The sequence below is a fragment of the Cydia strobilella genome, chromosome 7, assembly GCF_947568885.1.
Source record: "Cydia strobilella chromosome 7, ilCydStro3.1, whole genome shotgun sequence".
NCBI lineage: Eukaryota > Metazoa > Arthropoda > Insecta > Lepidoptera > Tortricidae > Cydia > Cydia strobilella.
The window spans coordinates 5,229,371-5,247,740 of NC_086047.1; the positions used below are offsets into that span (position 1 = coordinate 5,229,371).

General features: G+C 37.5%; 1 protein-coding gene across 21 annotated transcripts in view; it reads left to right on the top strand.

Moving 5' to 3' along the window:
- LOC134742978 (protein still life, isoform SIF type 1) overlaps positions 1 to 17,458 on the top strand; it is a 166,497-nt gene extending 149,039 nt beyond the window's left edge. For 3 of the 21 annotated variants that reach the window (XM_063676228.1, XM_063676229.1, XM_063676230.1), the window contains exons 12-24: positions 1,575 to 1,678; positions 2,452 to 2,646; positions 4,327 to 4,521; positions 4,610 to 4,718; positions 4,873 to 5,052; positions 5,132 to 5,269; positions 5,351 to 5,508; positions 5,595 to 5,782; positions 7,055 to 7,202; positions 8,110 to 8,196; positions 8,740 to 8,863; positions 9,201 to 9,351; positions 9,571 to 10,622. In XM_063676228.1, the coding sequence (XP_063532298.1) occupies positions 1,575 to 1,678; positions 2,452 to 2,646; positions 4,327 to 4,521; positions 4,610 to 4,718; positions 4,873 to 5,052; positions 5,132 to 5,269; positions 5,351 to 5,508; positions 5,595 to 5,782; positions 7,055 to 7,202; positions 8,110 to 8,196; positions 8,740 to 8,863; positions 9,201 to 9,351; positions 9,571 to 10,351 (2,558 nt within the window). In that variant the 3' untranslated portion in view covers positions 10,352 to 10,622. Of the gene's footprint in view, positions 1 to 1,574; positions 1,679 to 2,451; positions 2,647 to 4,326; positions 4,522 to 4,609; positions 4,719 to 4,872; positions 5,053 to 5,131; positions 5,270 to 5,350; positions 5,509 to 5,594; positions 5,783 to 7,054; positions 7,203 to 8,109; positions 8,197 to 8,739; positions 8,864 to 9,200; positions 9,352 to 9,570; positions 11,949 to 13,357 lie in introns of those variants that run through there. The other 18 variants (XM_063676212.1, XM_063676216.1, XM_063676221.1 and 15 more) reach the window with 15 other exon arrangements.
- The last annotated feature ends 912 nt before the right edge of the window (positions 17,459 to 18,370 follow it).

An 18,370-nucleotide genomic window follows, 5' to 3' on the forward strand; every position in this document is an offset into this window, starting at 1 on the left:
TTAATCTTATCTAAATTAAAAGAATCACTAATCACATATTGATTACACAATGGATTTGAGTGAATTGCATAAAAGTGTACTTTCCAGAAATAATGTCTTCAACATTAAAATATCTGTAAATAAAAATATTGCACATACAATCATTTTAAATGCTAACAGGAGTTTTATTACACATTTGCAGTAAAACATTGCTTTAAGTATTTTAAAAGAAATAACGAATATGTTGTGTTTTTTCTCCCATTGAAAATGCATAATAATTATGTCCTCGCAACACTCCACTGTAGATAAAAATTCATAACTTTGGTGTAAATTGGCTCAGCGTGTTTTTTTATATGACGTCTTATATACAAACAAAAATGTAACATAATCTTGTGTCGAAAATCGGGGACAGACGAAATCATTTGTGTTACTCACCTGTGTTACGCTAATTCATGCGTTTGAAGGAAGAGTGTGAACGCATGCGTTTATTATATTACTTCTTAAAAACTTTTAACCCACGCCGGCGCAAACGCAGGTGTCGTCATCTATATGGGTTTTCGAGCAATAATGGTGAGAAAATGTGTATTTTGTCGCATGTCGCGTTTAGTATTGGAAATTTGAATAGCTGTTAAAACTGATAAGCTAACCGTTTTCTACTGCTATTTTCACATTGTTCTATAGATAAATTACTTGGCTATCGGCATAGCATTTAGGGATTCCTGAATTCGACGCCACTTTTATTCTACACGCGGTGAAACATATTGGGGTGTCGATTTTCGCTTCCTTTGTGTGACTTTGTGTGACGTGGCACAAAGATTTTCACATACATTCTCTTTATTTTTGTGTCACATTTTTGCATATTTTTGTGAATATCCCATTGTGTTACTTACACTTCTATTGCAATTCACTCATTTATGTAGGTACATTTTGCTGGTTAAACGACATATTAAACGACGTGAGCGTTATGTTAACATTTAAAATACCTGGAAACGGCCTCGCGCCTCCAGTAGGTATTTTAAGCATCGCGGCCACCTCGACTGCGACATATAAAGGCCGCGACCCTACCTCGGGTTATTTGCTTGCGCCAGTGTTGACTTACTGCGGCCAAAACTCATTGTGTTACTTGTCATAAAGCGTCCCTATGCATAAAAGTTTCACCGCCAGCGGGTAATTTCCGACTATGATATTGAAATCTTTGATAACGGTCGACCTATTTTAGCGAGAGCATATATGTACAAACGTTATCGTTTTAAGAAATTCTTGCAAGAAAATGTTAATACATTTTTCAATATTCTATTTTCAACAAGTTCTTACTTCAGTAAATTTAATATTGTAAGTTGAATGTATTTTATTTATCTACAGTTCCATATTGTCAGGCAACTATTGGATATCTGTTTGTGTGCATAATGTACCAATGATGGTACGAACAGGGGGTGTTAACCGAACCTACTAAGGCTACTAACTGCGTTTTGAAACAAGCATTGGGATTGAGAGTCATTTGTAAACCGACATCCAATTAGTAAAATGTTTTTTACCAGTTATATGTTTTCGTAAGAACGAATAGAGTTCTAAAATTATAATATTTGTACAAATAGGCAAGGAGTTGTACAGCCCCGACGCGGACGGGCACGGGGACGTGTCCGGCCCGCCCAAAGTCAGCTCTCGAACCAACTCCTTCGAGATCGAAAACCTGCTCAAGGTACAGTCCATAAAACAATAAATATAAGTTTGCGACCCTACTAATCTACCTCGTGTGACTTGATTCCCAATTCAATTATCTTTATCTCCCCGAGTATTTTCCCGTTTTATTACGTTACGGCACCTGCATGGTAATGTCCTTAAGTCTCCTCCGGAAATAATAATCGTCCGGAAACTGGAGTGGGATACCATTTGGCCTACCCTGTTATATGCCTAAGCCGCACAGCACGTTTTATGAAACCAATCAACGCACGCAGTCACATTGTACCTACGGTTGCGAGCTGAAGTCTTTTAGCATATGAATTTCATTTTTGTCTCATTTCGGCATTTGACCGACCGTCAGCAGGAAAGCGACTATCGAACTTATAATGTTTTCGCTCAAGAAGGATTCCTGTAGGTATACTTTGTTGATCGCTTAGTTAACACTATCGGCGATTACGTTTACTAATTTAAAAAAAACTAGCCAGGAAATAACAAACTTTCTCATCGCTACTCGCTTCTCGCTAATTATTCGGTAGGAAAGCTGAATTACGACTAAACATATATTATTTCTTTATATATTCGTTATGCATTAGCTATCGTATCAACATTGTAACTTTACTTAAACCATTTCTTATCACTTTGACCATAAAAGCATAATCATACTCATGTTAAAAGACTTCACTTGCGAGCGTACCCGCATGAATGTCGCGCCGTCGCCGTCGATGTCGTGTCGTGGAATGGTCTCGATCGCGAACAGTCACACAGTCATCTAACTCGGTGGGCATTAAATAGAAGTGTCCGCGTGGTCGTCAGAGCGCGGAGCAAGTGACGGGCTGGTGCCGGTCGCCGGCGGAAACGCGCCGCGGTAGCCCCACGGGCAGCGTGGCCAGCGCCGCCGCCGGGACGCCCTCACGACACCTCTCTGACGCCGACAAGCTGAGGAAAGTGCTGTCAGAACTCGTCGACACCGAACGCGCTTATGTCAAGGTAATGAACCATTACGTACTTGGACTATATAAAGAATAATTTTCATTTAGTAGTTGTTCCCATAATTTGTTCAATACACACAAATATCTTTCTAAATAAACAAATGTCGTAGAAAAGTAAGAGAAGGAAAAGTCTTACACTTAAAAAAAATGTGTACAATAAGCGTTATCTAAGTTAATTATATAAGTTAGTTTCATTCGGTGAAGCTAAAATTAATAATGAGCTAGTTGTGTTCGTAAACAGTTGTTGTTTTAAAATTCCATGTCCCATGTGAGAAATGAGTAGGTTTGAACTCTTCTAGTTAGATTTACTGTTATCGCTAAAACAAAGGGAACACTTTAGAAAAACATCCTCTTGGGGCTTAACGAAGTTAGCATCATTTTATTCATCTCCATTATTTAGCATCTGAAGCACGGCTTTGTTTTAACGAGACTTAGATATATGAATATGCACACAATGACACATGAACAGTGATCGCAAACATGCAGCGAACAATGCTCTGCCGGATCGCTAGTTTAAATAAGGGGCATAGAGCATCCCACACAAAGGGTTTGATTGGCCGCCAGTTATCTGAAAGAATAATTTGGATGTAGTGCCGCTTTGGAATCCCTCTTTGCTTGGAATAAAAAGATCGGCGCTTTTGTTTGCGATGTGAAAAATCCGATTTTGTGAGCGATTCCATTTTATTCACATTCGTAGTGGCTGTGCCGTGGCATTTGAGACTAGTGGTCATTATATTGGTTTTGATGTTTATCATCTATTATAGTCGTATTTAATTATGTTCTTTAAAAACTAGCCCTTTACTTAATTATAGATATTTAGCTTCAATATTCTTTTTAATTCACCGCTTTGTACGCAAACCGTATCAATTGTCTGCGCCCCGAAACAAAAATGATTTTGAACAAGGAACAGCACTATGAACGTTTTTATAAAGTCACCCCCAAACGGCAACTTTGCCCATTTCCGCGTAATTCAGCTGGAATTTGTTAACTCAGCATACTTGTGCCACTTATTGTTATCTCAGCGCGGGCGCGGGCCGATGCTCGCAATGTCGCGCATTGGCATGGGTGCAAAACTCCTCGTTTCGGGTATTCTCGGCTCCGTTCGGCTCAGCATTGCTCCGAGCAATTATTAGGGTTTACACAACTTGATGCCCCTTTGCGTGCACGACTACAGATAAGATAATGACGAATTTTGGCATCCCTAAATAGCCGAAAGGGATAATGCCATATATTAGAAAGGGATAGCATGATTCGTCCCTGAACCGCTGTCAAACTTCGATTTTGTAAGAAGTTTCCTTTCTGTACGGTAGTATATAGGTACTATTATTTATTCCGTGGCATTGGTATTCGCTGCGTTCGTTTAACTTTAAATCACAACTCTTATAAGTAAGTATATTGCTTGCGACTAACGAGCCGGCACATTACACACGTACACACGTCACCATACAAATGAATTTAAAGCGTGACGAAATTGTATTTGCTGACATAAATATTCATTAAACCGAAAAGTTATAATGGATTTACAAAATGTATTAAAACTTCGTAAAGCCGGTCGCACCTGCGCTTCATTTAACTACAAATCTTCTACTAAACCGTAGTCCGATCCCGTAAAATGAATTAATTTTGCACCCGATATTCAGTTAAGCGTCGGTTAATAATCAACATTTCACATTTGCAGAACCTTAACAATTTATTAGAGAATTACTTGGAGCCTCTGAAAAGGGAGACTTTTTTATCGAACGCCGAGATCAACGCGCTGTTCGGAAACATTCAGGAGATTGTAACGTTCCAACGGCAATTTCTGCAAAACTTAGAGGAAGCGCTTGAATCGGAGCCCAACTTCCATCACTTTGAATTTTCAAACCAATTTAAGGTAAGTGCTTCGCCCTGTTTATGAGATACTCTCGATATAAACTAAACACGTGTAGGAACGATACTCAGAAATAACATCTTTCTTACAGAATATTCTTTTCGCGGTGGGAAATGCCTTCCTCTACTATGTAAATCATTTTAAATTATATAGCTCGTTCTGCGCTAGTCACAGTAAAGCACAAAAAGTTTTACATCCAAGTAAGTTTCAGCATTTTTTATAACTCTAATTAATATTATTTTAACTTCATAACAGTCTTATTAATATTAACTTAATAGTAGTTATATTTAATATCATTTAAAGTTAAATCATAGTAGTTGATATTACTTATTAAATGAATTCCATTTTGAACAGATGAAGGCAATCAGGCATTGCAAGAATTCTTGGCTGCCAGAAATCCAAAACAACAACATTCGTCAACTTTGGAGTCGTACTTAATTAAACCAATTCAGCGGATACTTAAGTACCCATTACTGCTCCAGCAATTGAGAAATTTGACTGATGCAAATTCTGAAGAACATCTACATTTAGTAGGTAAGAGCGCAGTGAGTTCCCTCTGTATTTACATATTCAAGAAAACACGCTTGTTTACAAACTCATTTAAATATTTCAGAGGCATTGAAAGGCATGGAGAAAGTTGCTGAACACATCAATGAGATGCAACGAATACATGAAGAATATGGTGCTATATTTGATCACTTGTTTAGACAACACCAAAAGTCTTGCAAGCAACCAATAGATCTAAGTCCTGGTACGTATTTTTGTACGAAAAATGTTATACCGTTTAAAACTAGTCAAGGCAAAAACTAATTTTTATTTTCGTTATTTTCAGGTGATTTGTTATACTACGGGGGTGTAGAATGGTTAAATATTTCAGACTTTTTAGGTAAAATAAAGAAAGGATTGGAACTGCACGCTATGTGCTTTGTATTTAAATCAGCCGTTGTCTTCCTCTGTAAAGAAAGACTGAGACAAAAGAAAAAGTTAATGGTAATCTTGAACTTTGAAAAGAAATACTTGAAATGAAATTGCAGGGCAAAGTTCAGTATGATTACAATTTCTATTACACTTCACAGGGAGTATCTTCAAAGAATAATTCAAACGAGGTAGAAATAATTCGATACCAAGTGTTGATTCCCGTGACAGAGGTCCAAGTTCGGGCGTCGTCTGCGAAAGATATGGACAGTCACTTCCTTTGGGAGCTCATCCATCTCCGCAGTCAGCTGCAGCGGCGCTCGGAGAAGGTTTACGTGCTGTCAAACAGGTAATATTCTGCAGTATCAGGAGATATAATCCTACCGGCTGGGTCATGGCAGGAGATATACAAACGACCATTACCGAGCATAGAATACTTTTTTTATATATCGCTTAGCCTTCCAACATTATTGTGATCATCAAGATACCTACAGGTAGTGTTATATATATTATTCTTACTCGTAACTTTAATCACGCTCGCTCTTCTATTTTCAGATAGGTTTACTTTTTATTGTTTGTTGTTTCATAATTCTCACACAACATATTTAACAAAAACAATATTTATTAGCGTCTTAATAAGTTATATACCTACGGCGTTTTAGGTTCGTATTAGTTCATTTATGTTATATTTTTCTGCTAGCACTTAGCACGAGTGCACGGTGACAATATCTCGCGCTAGAGAAACTGTTGCAATGCACTCGTGCTAAGATGCTTATTAAACTTGAAAGAGAAAAGACCGCAATCATTCCGAGCTTTTTAATTTGAAAAGAAATATTAGATTCAAACATACTTATGTCTAGTAACATTAAATTAATTTAATACAAATAAAGCGAATGTTTATGGATTTCAAAGTTATTACTATTTAATTTAAATTTACGGAAGTAGTTAATTTTGCTAACTCTGATAATTTATTAAAACGGCTAAGTATGTAGTATATTAATATCAAAGATTAATAATTTACCTACTGACAACATTTGTAAACGCTGAGTTTTACTTTTACATATATATTTAAATGGCATAAGTATTTTGATGTGGCAATAAAATGAAGTTCAAATTATGTTTCAACTTAGTTCAGACCAAGTTGATAGTTAGTAACCAAATTATATTCGGAAAAAAGGCAGCTAAAGCAAATAAGTACATACTTAAAGAGATGTGACAAGCTTGCGCTTCCGTGAAAATTTTATCAGTATAAATTAAAACTTGCGAAAATATGCCTGATTATTAATATATTTGTATTCTACATATAACTATTAATTATAAGTCATAGCCACAAGTAGTGGGTTCCTAATAGGCCAATGAGAACTATCAAAACTGTATAATATTATAGACCAACGAATTATAAGGCTGATAAAATTTGACACGCGTGGCACATCTCTGCGTTATAACACAGTTTTGGTGTACACGAAGTATAAAGCTGCCCAAACATTTACAGTTACCGTACTTTAAGATTATAAACTAATGCTCTTAATGGTAAATCTAATGAAATCATGCAGCATCTGTTGAAATTTGATAAGAAATATATGTTTGTACAAAAACTTACTTAATATATGTTTCTGTACAGTACCGCAGATTTCCGGAACGCGTTCCTAAAGACGATTCGACAGATCATTCGTGAGTCGGTGCGCAACATGGCGCTGCCCACAAACCGGCCAGCTCCCATGCCTCCGCGAGCACCTCATACGCTCGAGCGAGACCGCCCTAAACACCAGGTACTTAGTTAACTTTGTTTTTCTCGTATTGGTAGAGTCAGCAAAACTATTAGCTTAGCATTCATGCGTACAAATATGTATACACGGCTAAGCTAATATTTTTGCTGACTGTACATAACGTTACGCTGTCTTTAAAATAGCCGTGTCCACTGCGAGCCCTTCATACGCTCGAGCGATATTGCCCCAAGCACCAGGGGGCCTAGCCAACATGGCAATCGTTGATAGAAAACACTAATCAAAACTAAAAGAATGTATGGAAATAATAGTTACGTGACTTATTGTAAATATAATAAATAATTAGGACATTTTTACACAAATTGACTAAGCCCCACGGCACAGAATAAGTAATAGTATTATCATACAGAACGGCCACCCACCGCCCCGCCCCGATTCGAATTGCCTCGCCCCGCGACAGCAGATTGACGACCTTTTGCCGACCGCTCTGTACTGTTTTTAAGCAACTTACTCACACAATGACGCATGCCGCGTGTACAGACGTGCCGTTCACACATAGAAACGCAAGTGATTTTTGATGTATAGCGTGTCCGCCCTGTGCCCATGGTAAGCGCAAGAAGGCTTGTGTTGTGAGTACTCAGACAACGATATATATAATTCCTTAAATACATAGAAAACAATCGTGACAGCAACAAATATCTGTACTGATCACACAAATAAATGCCCTTACCGGGATTCGAACCCGGGACCATCGGCTTCATAGGCAGGGTCACTACCAACTAGGCCAGACTGGTCGTCAAAATATTGTGGCATCCGTCATCCCGATACCCTTTGGCGTTTTTTTCTATTGGCGTTTGCCTCTTTTTATCGCGAGTACACAACATGACGTTGCCCTCAATTATCATACTTACAATATATAAAGTACCTACAATATTTTTTATGTATTTAATAGGTGCAAGTCATGCAGGGATCTCAAACACTCGGGAAAACGAAAAAACCTAAAACCTCGGGACAGCGGTTATCAGCCGGCAATATTGAGGTAAAATATTTGTCAAGCTTCTAATAATTATTGTTATGAACCCATTTATCCATTTTATACTGTAATAAAACATTTATTATTTGTACATAATAATATAGTATAAGTACCTACTTTGTACATAGAACTCATGTCTCAATAAAGCACTAAACTTACTAAGGTATTATTTTGCTGTCCAGCCCATGATGCCGGTTGTCAATTTCACTGTGCGATTTTGACAGCAGGCAATTATATATGTATGTAATAATGTTTGTTGTATGGGAGCCCCACTTAAATATTTATTTTATTCTGTTTTTAGTATTTGTTGTTATAGCGGCAACAGAAATCCATCATCTGTGAAATTTTCAACTGTCTAGCTATCACGGTTCATGAGATACAGCCTGGTGACAGATGGACATACAGACAGCGGAGTCTTAGTAATAGGGTCCCGTTTTTACCCTTTGGGTACGGAACCCTAAAAAGAAGTATTTTTCAGCTGGGTGCAACTTCAATTAGATTTAATAATTATTAGGAAATGACCATGACCAAATATGGCTTTAATTTCAGGTCGGCGACCTTTCGCGCGAAAACTCCCAAGATGCCGAAGAGCCGCCTCAAGGGGTTGCAGACGAGCCTGCGTTCCGGCACCGGAGCAAAACGCTCGGGGACTCCGTCGGTGAGTCCCGGAAATGTACGAAAATGTATCCTTACTAAGCTTGTGATTATGTGTTAGTGTTCGTGTCTCACTCCCTGAGTGTTGGACCAATCTCTGGATGTTTATAGCTGCGGGAAAACGCGTAGGATTTATAAAGCATGATTTGATGGGAAGTTGATTTAATTTATCTTCCACTTTGCAATTGCATGGAAAACCAAAGTGAAGATTAATCCTCCTGAAACTTTTTCAATAACACGAAGAAATTGTTTGTATGTTGTATTTGTGCGCCTTACATAAAATGAGCTAATAATTTTCAGTGCATGGGATCACTAACGGTACTAACATCGGTCCATTCCTTCTCCTTCCCCACTAGATACCCAAGCCAGTGTAAAGCGTGCACCGCCGCCGCCGCCGCCCGACACCGACAAGTCCGACCCCGGCTCCAAGTCGGAGGGAGAGGACGAGCACCCGCAACCTCCTCCCAAGCGAGGGTTAGGCAGAACTCCCAACCATCTGACATTAAGGTACCAGCATATGTATGGGTTAACCACTTTCAACACATGCCATTACCTACACCGATTCGAATTGGCTACTCTTTACACTTTAATATTATTTTGATTTCTTCCACGCGCTCTAAATTTATGTAGGTTTGCTTGATTTTACTCATACATATGTCACTACTGACTGCTTTAAGTAAAACTCTTGATTAATTTACTCACGTCACATTGTATGCGCTTTCGCAGCACGACGTCGACGCTGAGTGCCGGCAGTACCGGCAGCCAGGCCAAGTTGATCCAGTCGTCACACCAGCCCACGCAGTACCAACCTACTATGGTCAAAGAACTTGGTAAGCAGGAGTCACAGTCACTTAAATCCTCGCCAGAGAGAAAAAGCTCCACAACTTCTGAGAAAAAGATTAAAGTCATCCGGTCATGCAGCGGCAGTAGTATCAATAGGGATAAGTCACCCAACAGATCCATGGATCCATCGCCGGACCGAGACCGTGTCACTAAAGTTATAGTCTGTAAATCTCCTAACAAATCGAGCTTGAAACACAGCAAAACTTTACATCGGTCGCCTAGAGGTAGCATTGACCAGTCCAAGTCACCCCGTGGATCCATTGATAAGTCTCGCTCCCCGCAACAAAGTTTTGATGGCTCTAGATCTCCGCGCGGCAGCATTATGAAATCCCGAGAGAACAGCATGGACAGGTCGCGTTCCCCTAAACCGGCTCCTAAGAAGGGAATAATGAGAACCCCTCAGGCGAGTTTTGACAGATCACCCTGTAAATCACCTAATGTGAGCCGTCGGTCTTCGAAATCGAGCGGAGAAAAACTGGCTAGACTTGGAACTAACTCGCTTGACAGAATGACGCACTACTCCCAACTTGCTAAAGCAGAAGACAAGGCAATCAAGATGGGTATCGTGGTGTCAAAGTCGACGGAATCAATTACTAAAGCCATCGAACACCCGACCTGTGTGCAATGCTACCTTTCTGGGAAAAAGCAAAGCAAAACGTCCTAGCATAAGCCTAGGGGCAAGTCCCCTAAGTCAAGGCGAAAGTCTTTGACTGCTCATCATTCGATTCTGACCTCTTCGGACAGAAGCAGCATCGAAACTCTCGAAGACGTGCCCGTTCGAGATATTTGCACCGACAACCGTCATTACGAAAATAATGAGTTCGATCAAATACACGTCTAAGCAGATGCTTAACAAAGTTTCCGAATGAGTTTTGGTTATTAATAATGATTACTATGTTTGAAATCTTGCTATTGGTCTAAAAGTGATAGGTAACTATAATAAGTAGGAAAATTACCACTAGTGAGATTGGTTTTTCTGCCCTTCCAATCTCATTGATGTATTATTCATCTTCCTATTAAAGATCATGATCCTCTTAGGCGTTAGCTTAGGCCGATAACGAAGTTTTAATTTAAAATACTTACCAATCTGCAGTAAGTAGATACCCTGTTATTTTTAAATACTACATATTTTAGAACTTAAAACCGCTCCTGGAGCTCTATCCGAAACCTACTTAGATCCTAACTTTGTACCTGGTCGTATACGTTAGCAGTCGACCGTGTGTAGGTACCTGCAGTCCTATCATAAATAAATGGAATTGAGTAGTGAAGGATAAAAGGTCAATTTACCTTTTTAATATATTTTTTATATCTATAATTCACACCACTAGCTTACATTAATTTAGATACATATTTATTATATATTTTAGTTTTTGGAATTAACACCAAAAAAAGTCAAAAACATTAAGACTAGCTCAAAGTTCTAGAATGATAATAAATACTTAGTGTATAATATTATCGACATAGCGTAGAGAATCATGAATGAATTAAGATCTTATAGAACAATATAACTTGAGTAAGTACATAATTACACTACCTACCTCCATCAATGGAGCTTAAGCGGAAGTACGCATTGTACGCCAGTTCCTGTTGTTGAGTTCTCTCGTGCGAGCTGTGCCGAACACCCTCGTCGGCTGAGTGTGACTGAATTACATAATTGTAAGTCTTGGGCAACAAGGGCAATTCGCGTGCAACGCGCGATACCACAAAGTCAAGTGGCTTCATATTTTATGTGAATGTAGTAGTTTAAAAAGTAGTTAGACAAGGTAATTTACACCCAATATTAAGCGTAATATTCAATTATAAACTTAATTCTAGATAATCGGATCCAAGTGCTAAGTGTTACATAATAATGGCTGTGGAATCGTACTGATGTTACCCTTAGTCACTGTCGTCTTAGTGTCTCTTTCTCACTCTCTCTCTCCTCGATTTGATTTGAATGTTACACTTACATTCTTATAGGTTACCAATTTATTATTATGTAAAAGGCCTAAGTATAGTTTAAACCATTATGTCTTCCATTTCGACGTACCTATATTTAATGAGACTTAATTTATTCTGAGGTTTCCTTCTGCGCCAGCTCAATTTCCTAATAAAGTTTAAGACATTATCGGTTTTATGGCTTTACCAGTTATACACGTGTATGTATGTGAGTAATCGTGCCCTTGATAAAATATATGTAAACGAGGGTTAGTACTGCTTTGTGTGGTTATAGACTCTAAATAGATTAATTAAATTTATGCCATAAGATAAAATTCACCTATTGGATTTTTTGTGCTAAATACTCGCAATTGATATTTTGAACTTGCAAAGGGGTTGTTATATTATATAACTTTTTTTCTTTCTTCGCGAGTTATTGTCAATTTTGATATTAAATTATGTATTAATTGATTCATACAGAGCAAAGCTGACTTTCCTTCTATATGACTTAATTGTTCACGAGCAAAAAATATCCTTAAAATTTCATCCTGATATTCTAGCTTAACAAAATATTCGCTGCTACTTTCTAATTTATTAGGCAATGCGAACACAGCAGTACTGACACCTTCTAGTGAATATATAAGTAACTTAACCTCCTTATGTCCACCTATAATAAAATACTATAAGCATATTGCATATTATAAATAACAAATTAATATACTATATTTAATAAAATTGTAGCCAGGATATTGATAAAATTAATCGCAATTATCGTAAAAGTTATAAATGGTGTCACCGTAGACATATACAGTACCGGCCAATAATATATCACCTTTGAGTGTTTTTGTATGAGCTTGTATAGAGTAAACAATATAGGTTTGTTTGTAGATTGCATATTTTACTAGTCATTTTATACAAATATATGATAAATATTGCATTAAAATACTGTGAATTACAATAGGATACTCAGCATATTACTAAAAAACCTCTAGTAAAAAAATTAAGTTAACAATACATTTAAAAAAAATCCTATGAAAAAAACCATTACAGACCAATTTTTCTCATCGCCCATACAAAGGAATACTACTAGACTACCTAAAGCAATGAGGTGGAAGTCACTAACAAATATAAAAAAAAAGTTATACCGTAAAAACATTGAGGTGATATATTATTGGCCGGTACTATACGTAAATAAATAGGCAAACCCAACGTCGTTTATCACCTAGCGCTTCACTTAGCTCACTAACACTTCAGTCGATACGTATTACGCTCTCACCTAAATATTATGCTCAGTAAGTCTTGACGTGGATATCTGATGTTAGATCACAACTAGGCAACGCCACTTCATTAGCTGCACTCTAGAAATTAGTGGATATATATCACAGTAGGTATTAGTCTACTGTGCGAAAAAGTAGTCGTACTGGTTATAGTCGTAAAATTGTATTATGTAGATGTGATACTATTTGAATGTTCGATGATAATGTTGACCGGCGTAGAACCGGTCGGCCACTAGTGAGCACGCTCGCTATCCGAACTTTTTTTTGCGTTCGACCCAACGGAGTCGGCCGTCCGTGTAGCTCGATGTTCGTACGCTTTCTAACAGGGCGTGGCACCTACAACATTCATCAAACATTCAACTCTTTTGCCGCCGCGATGTCCTGGTGATCGGAGCAAAATTGTCATTCTAAATTTAAAATTCGTCGATTGAAAAGAGGAAGTGAAACTTAAAGAGTTTGGTGTTTGGTTGTTGTAGGATCGCCCGTGTGGAAACCGCGCGACATGTTGAGCGAGGCGAGCACGGGGGCCGGCGGGGCGGGAGCGGCGGGCGGCGCGCCCTCCGCGCCCACCACGCTGCCCCGCTCGCAGCGCCCCGCGCCGCGCGCGCACCACCTCTCCGCGAGCCGCAAGTCGCTCGCGCCGGACCACCGACACTAGACTCCCGCGACCACGACGTTCTGTCCCTCTCCCTTATGTATTAATTCCGACCGACTCCGACTGAGGAATCTTCGATTGGCTCGAAGTTCCTTCAGGTCAGTCGCTCGTAGATATCCAACTTTCGTCACCCCACTGGTCCCGTCAGTGGGTTAAAATATGTGAATAATTCTCACTGCCTACAGCGGGGCTAATGTTAGCTAATGATGAAGTTAAATCCATTTTATACTGTTAAAATTTAATAGAACAGAAAATATTTTATGCTTATCAACAATCCCAATGCGATCTATTTTGTTTCGCGATTTTCTTGTGTTAAATATTTAAACCTAATTCGGTACAACCTATTTTTTTCTTCCCTCTGTACATTATCTAAGTCTCGCCGTTCTATATTTTTATCGTAACTGACTTGTGATCAAAGATACATTGATTGAGTGATGCGTAAAATCGAAGACAGTTTCGTGCTTTGAATTTAATAGGTAACGATATGGCGCTGTACAGGTCCATACATTTTGCGGTAACTCTGATTCTCAAAAGTTGACGTTTGTCAATTCAGTGACCGCAAAACATATGGCGCAGTGCAGCGCCATCGGTTTTGGATGTCTAACTAAGGGGCATGTTTTTTTTCTTAGACTGTACCTCTCTATTACAATCAGTTGTCTTTGCTCGTCATATATCAATCGCGTTGTTAATTTATTAAGAAGCCAATAGGGATTTAAAAGAAAATATTAATTCAGAGAACCTTCCGCACTTGTCTGTTCACCTATGAACTTTCATTCGATTTACACACCATGTGAAGTAGGTAATTAATCAAGTTATTGTTTACGTTCGTTAAAATATTATTTGAAATTGGTTAAAATTCTATTGTTATTTAAAATTCATAGTTTTGTTACCTAACGAATATTGATTTCTCCTGAAAACGAAGCTCGAACCGTGTTGTGTTTCTACACTTAATTCCAGTACCAAAAGACTGGAAACTGCGAGTACGCAATTATGAATATAATTTATCTATGAATACCTAATTATAAGTTACTTTTTTACTTTAAAATAAAAAAAAACTCATCTGTGCCACAATACAAAATCGTACCTTAATATTTCCTAGTAAATGCACTTCCTATCGTACTTAGAACTTACCTACAACTGTCACATCTAAATAAAAATACGTAGGTACCGCTAAACTGATAGTTTAATTTCGACCTAACATAGCTATATGCTATTTTGATCGCGCTGCTGTTTTGCTTTCTGACTGATAATTTTACTATTAGTCATTTCGTACGATTTCAAAGTCACCTGGCAAACAGTAGTGCTTTTAAACAGGTCTTGTATAAAATAAATGACAATATCAATAGAATTTCAGGCAAAAACTGAAGTGACATTCCAGTTTTTGTTCCACTAATAGTATAAAATAAATCTTGTATGTATTATATTTTAAACCATTAAACTGAAAAGATATCCAATAAAGACTCTAGCGACATTATATTTACCTAGTATTTTAAAAGTGACTCATTTTGTTACTTTATTGTGTATATTAGGAGTTAAAGATAGTATTCGGGTGCATCTTCCTAAACGGACTTCTGTGCCAAATTAGGTACTCACTCTACCTATGCTTTATAATACTCACAGACAAGATAACATAAATAAATACTTGTATGGTAAGAGTAGTTAGCTGTAATGTACTTGCGTTTCATTTGGTCGCATTTGCAATGCAAAACTCACTACCCTATAGTTCAAAATGCACACACCTTAATGGCAAAGTACACTAGGTAGTTTTGATAATAATTTCTCTTCGTGATCAAATTCGAAAGTTCTATCATAGGCTAGGCGAATGTAACATCTTTACTATACACAATCGTGTTGTTTTGTTTGGCAATAAAACAAAATTTTACCAAAGTTTCTATAGTATGCTTATTGTAAATGTTAATTGACAACATGGGTTGGTTGAACTGAACAGATAGACGTTTACTCCGTTTCGTCAGCCGCTGACATACCTTGTAAACTACTTGCAGCGGCATTCAAATTTTACAAATTGATCTCAATTGATTTCGTTTTGATATAAGCCATACATCGTTATCGCGGGAGCAACAACGATAAGACAGTAGTGAAAGATTATGACATTTATGACAAATAAATAATAACAGAAGTGGCATCCTATCGAGTAATGTTTATATGTACCTATGGGTTCAAAATGTAGCAGAAACGAATTTAGATAAAATTTTGGTCATCTATTACTAAAATCACATAGTTATAAATACTTTAAGAAATAAATACTGAAATATTAAATACATTGGTGGCTTATTTTTCAAGTTGACACGTTGATTTATAGGTAGGCTTTTACATAGTTAAATACGAGTTTAATTGACCTTTTCCAGCGAAAACTTCATTCTTGATATGAAGAACATCTTGAGGTTTAAATGAAAAAACAGACGTTCTGTTACATGTGTTCTTTGACAGGCTTGTTTTTGCTCCCGAAATAACGATGTGTGGATCACTGTCAGTTAGTGCGAGCGAGATGCTCTACAAGTAATGTCAAAAACAGATCAAATTGTGAAGTTTGAATCCCGCTCTTGAGTTGCGCGAGCCGCATGGGCGCCGGGTTTTGATACTTTGTTAGTGGCTAGCAGCTAAGATAAACTAAAACATTCTTAAAATAACAATCATCTTTAAGTATTTCAAAATAGTCATGCCATAATACATTCCAATAAACAGCGATCGTGAATACTTATGGAATAATATTTACTTGTAGTACAATAATGTAACCTACTTTCTACAATTTTGTGTATTCATTATTTAAATGCGAGGTAGAAGAACACAAAATTGCTTGAGCTAATGCCACTAACAGATGGGACATCATCGTCACTTAGGACATATCACCAGCGGAGTACTCGTCTGAGATATACTTTCGTAGTTTTTCTTGCTCTAGTTCACGACACCAATGTTGAACATATTTTACAGTTACCTCACACTAAATAATATTGTATATTTATTAATAATTACTATGTAGATTGTGCATTTATTTATGAATTATGACCACAAAATATAATGAGTATATATTTTGACTTTGCGTGCCGTTTAAATGATTGTTTTGTGATTTATTAAAATAAAACCTGTTTATTAATATACATATGTTAAAATATTCGAATTTAATAATTACGAACTTATACAATCAATTTATAGATATTATTATACTAAGAAAATATAATTAATAAAATGAATAAACATGAATGAAAATGAAGAAAGCTCATTAATTGCGAATGTATTTCATACTTCAATGACATTTGAAAGTAACGTAGGGAAAATGAGGAATATTTAGAAAGACTTATTGAAGTAAATACGAAGATAATGTTATAATAAGTATTGAACTTTTATAATTTTGCGTCGTATAAGTAGTTTAAATGACATAGTTTCATTTGTGCATCGTGGATAGTGAATCGTTTACTCGCATGTGTATTTGTATTTGAATCAGAATAATTTTCTACCCGTTTGTAATAATTGTGTGAATTGACAAACTACTCCACTGATAGTGCACATTAGCTATTTGAAACCAAATTTAACTGAGATATGGAAATATAACTAATAATCTTGTGTGTATTGAGTTACGATCATTTTAGTTGCTAGACTCTTACTTGGACCTCTTGCATTTAGACGCCGACAGCGCTCGGTGTTTATTGATACTTTGCTCAATAATGTTCATTTCACTCGAAAGCCTAAAATTAAAAGTGCCTTCACATATTTTGGGAAAGCAAAGTGCACACCCTTCCTGAAATGTGAACACTGCACTAGTGGCAGCAGTTTGTCAACGCCCGCCTCCCGTCTTTCTTTATATTTATAATTGATGTATCTATATTTGACTCGTTTCAATGTTCGTTTTGTTTGTGACGAATATGGAAATTACTTTTTATTGCTTATGAATAAATATGAAACACAACTTGAGAGTATTTTTCTTAGCCTATCGGGGTCCCTACAATAACTACTAACCGTTCGCTTCAAGTTGGCCGGTACCTCATCCCCCGCACCACGCCGCACTGCGCCCACCCAGACCCGCTTAGTATTGTCACAGGGTGGACACGCTATACATCAAAAATCACTTGCGTTTCTATGTGTGAACGGCACGTCTGTATACGCGTCATAATGCGTCATAGTGTGAGCAAGTTACTTAAAAATATTACTGAGCGGCCGGCAAACGGCCGTCAATCTGCTGTCGCGGGGCGAGGTAATTCAAATCGGGGCGGGGCGGTGCGTGGCCGTTCTGTATGATAATACTATTACTTATTCTGTGGTATTGTGACATCATTATGTTAACGGCCACCTGTAAGTGAACGAGTAGTACTGTAACATAATCTTTCAGAATAATAGGTTCCTAAGATGGGAACGGGCAATAATGGTTCTTATTGTACTTTATTTTTCTAGTGTGGATTTTTAACTAGGTATCGAGAACACCAATTAGGTACAATCTAATTCTGTGTATGATCCGGATATGCCTACAATCCGAATATTCTTGCTTAGTCGTCGTCGTAGTGAACTATGATAGCGAGGTTGACCACTATGGAGCATGTGGCGGTTACTGCGAGTCTAAAGAAAAATAGTAGGTATAAATGTGGGAATAGAATGCGGGCGTTCACAACTGACAAAACTAATTACCTGAATTGGGGTAGCGTGTGCTACCGAAATCGTTGCAGACTTATGTTGGTCTGACTCTAGTTAACTTTTGAAATTAACTTTAAAAAGTTATTGTGCATTCCATAAGTTTTTTTTTAATTCTCCCTCATCTACTTGAAGATTAGCTGGAAAAGATGCCTTTGTACCCCTATTTCTGTAAATTTTGTATAAAACTGTGTTG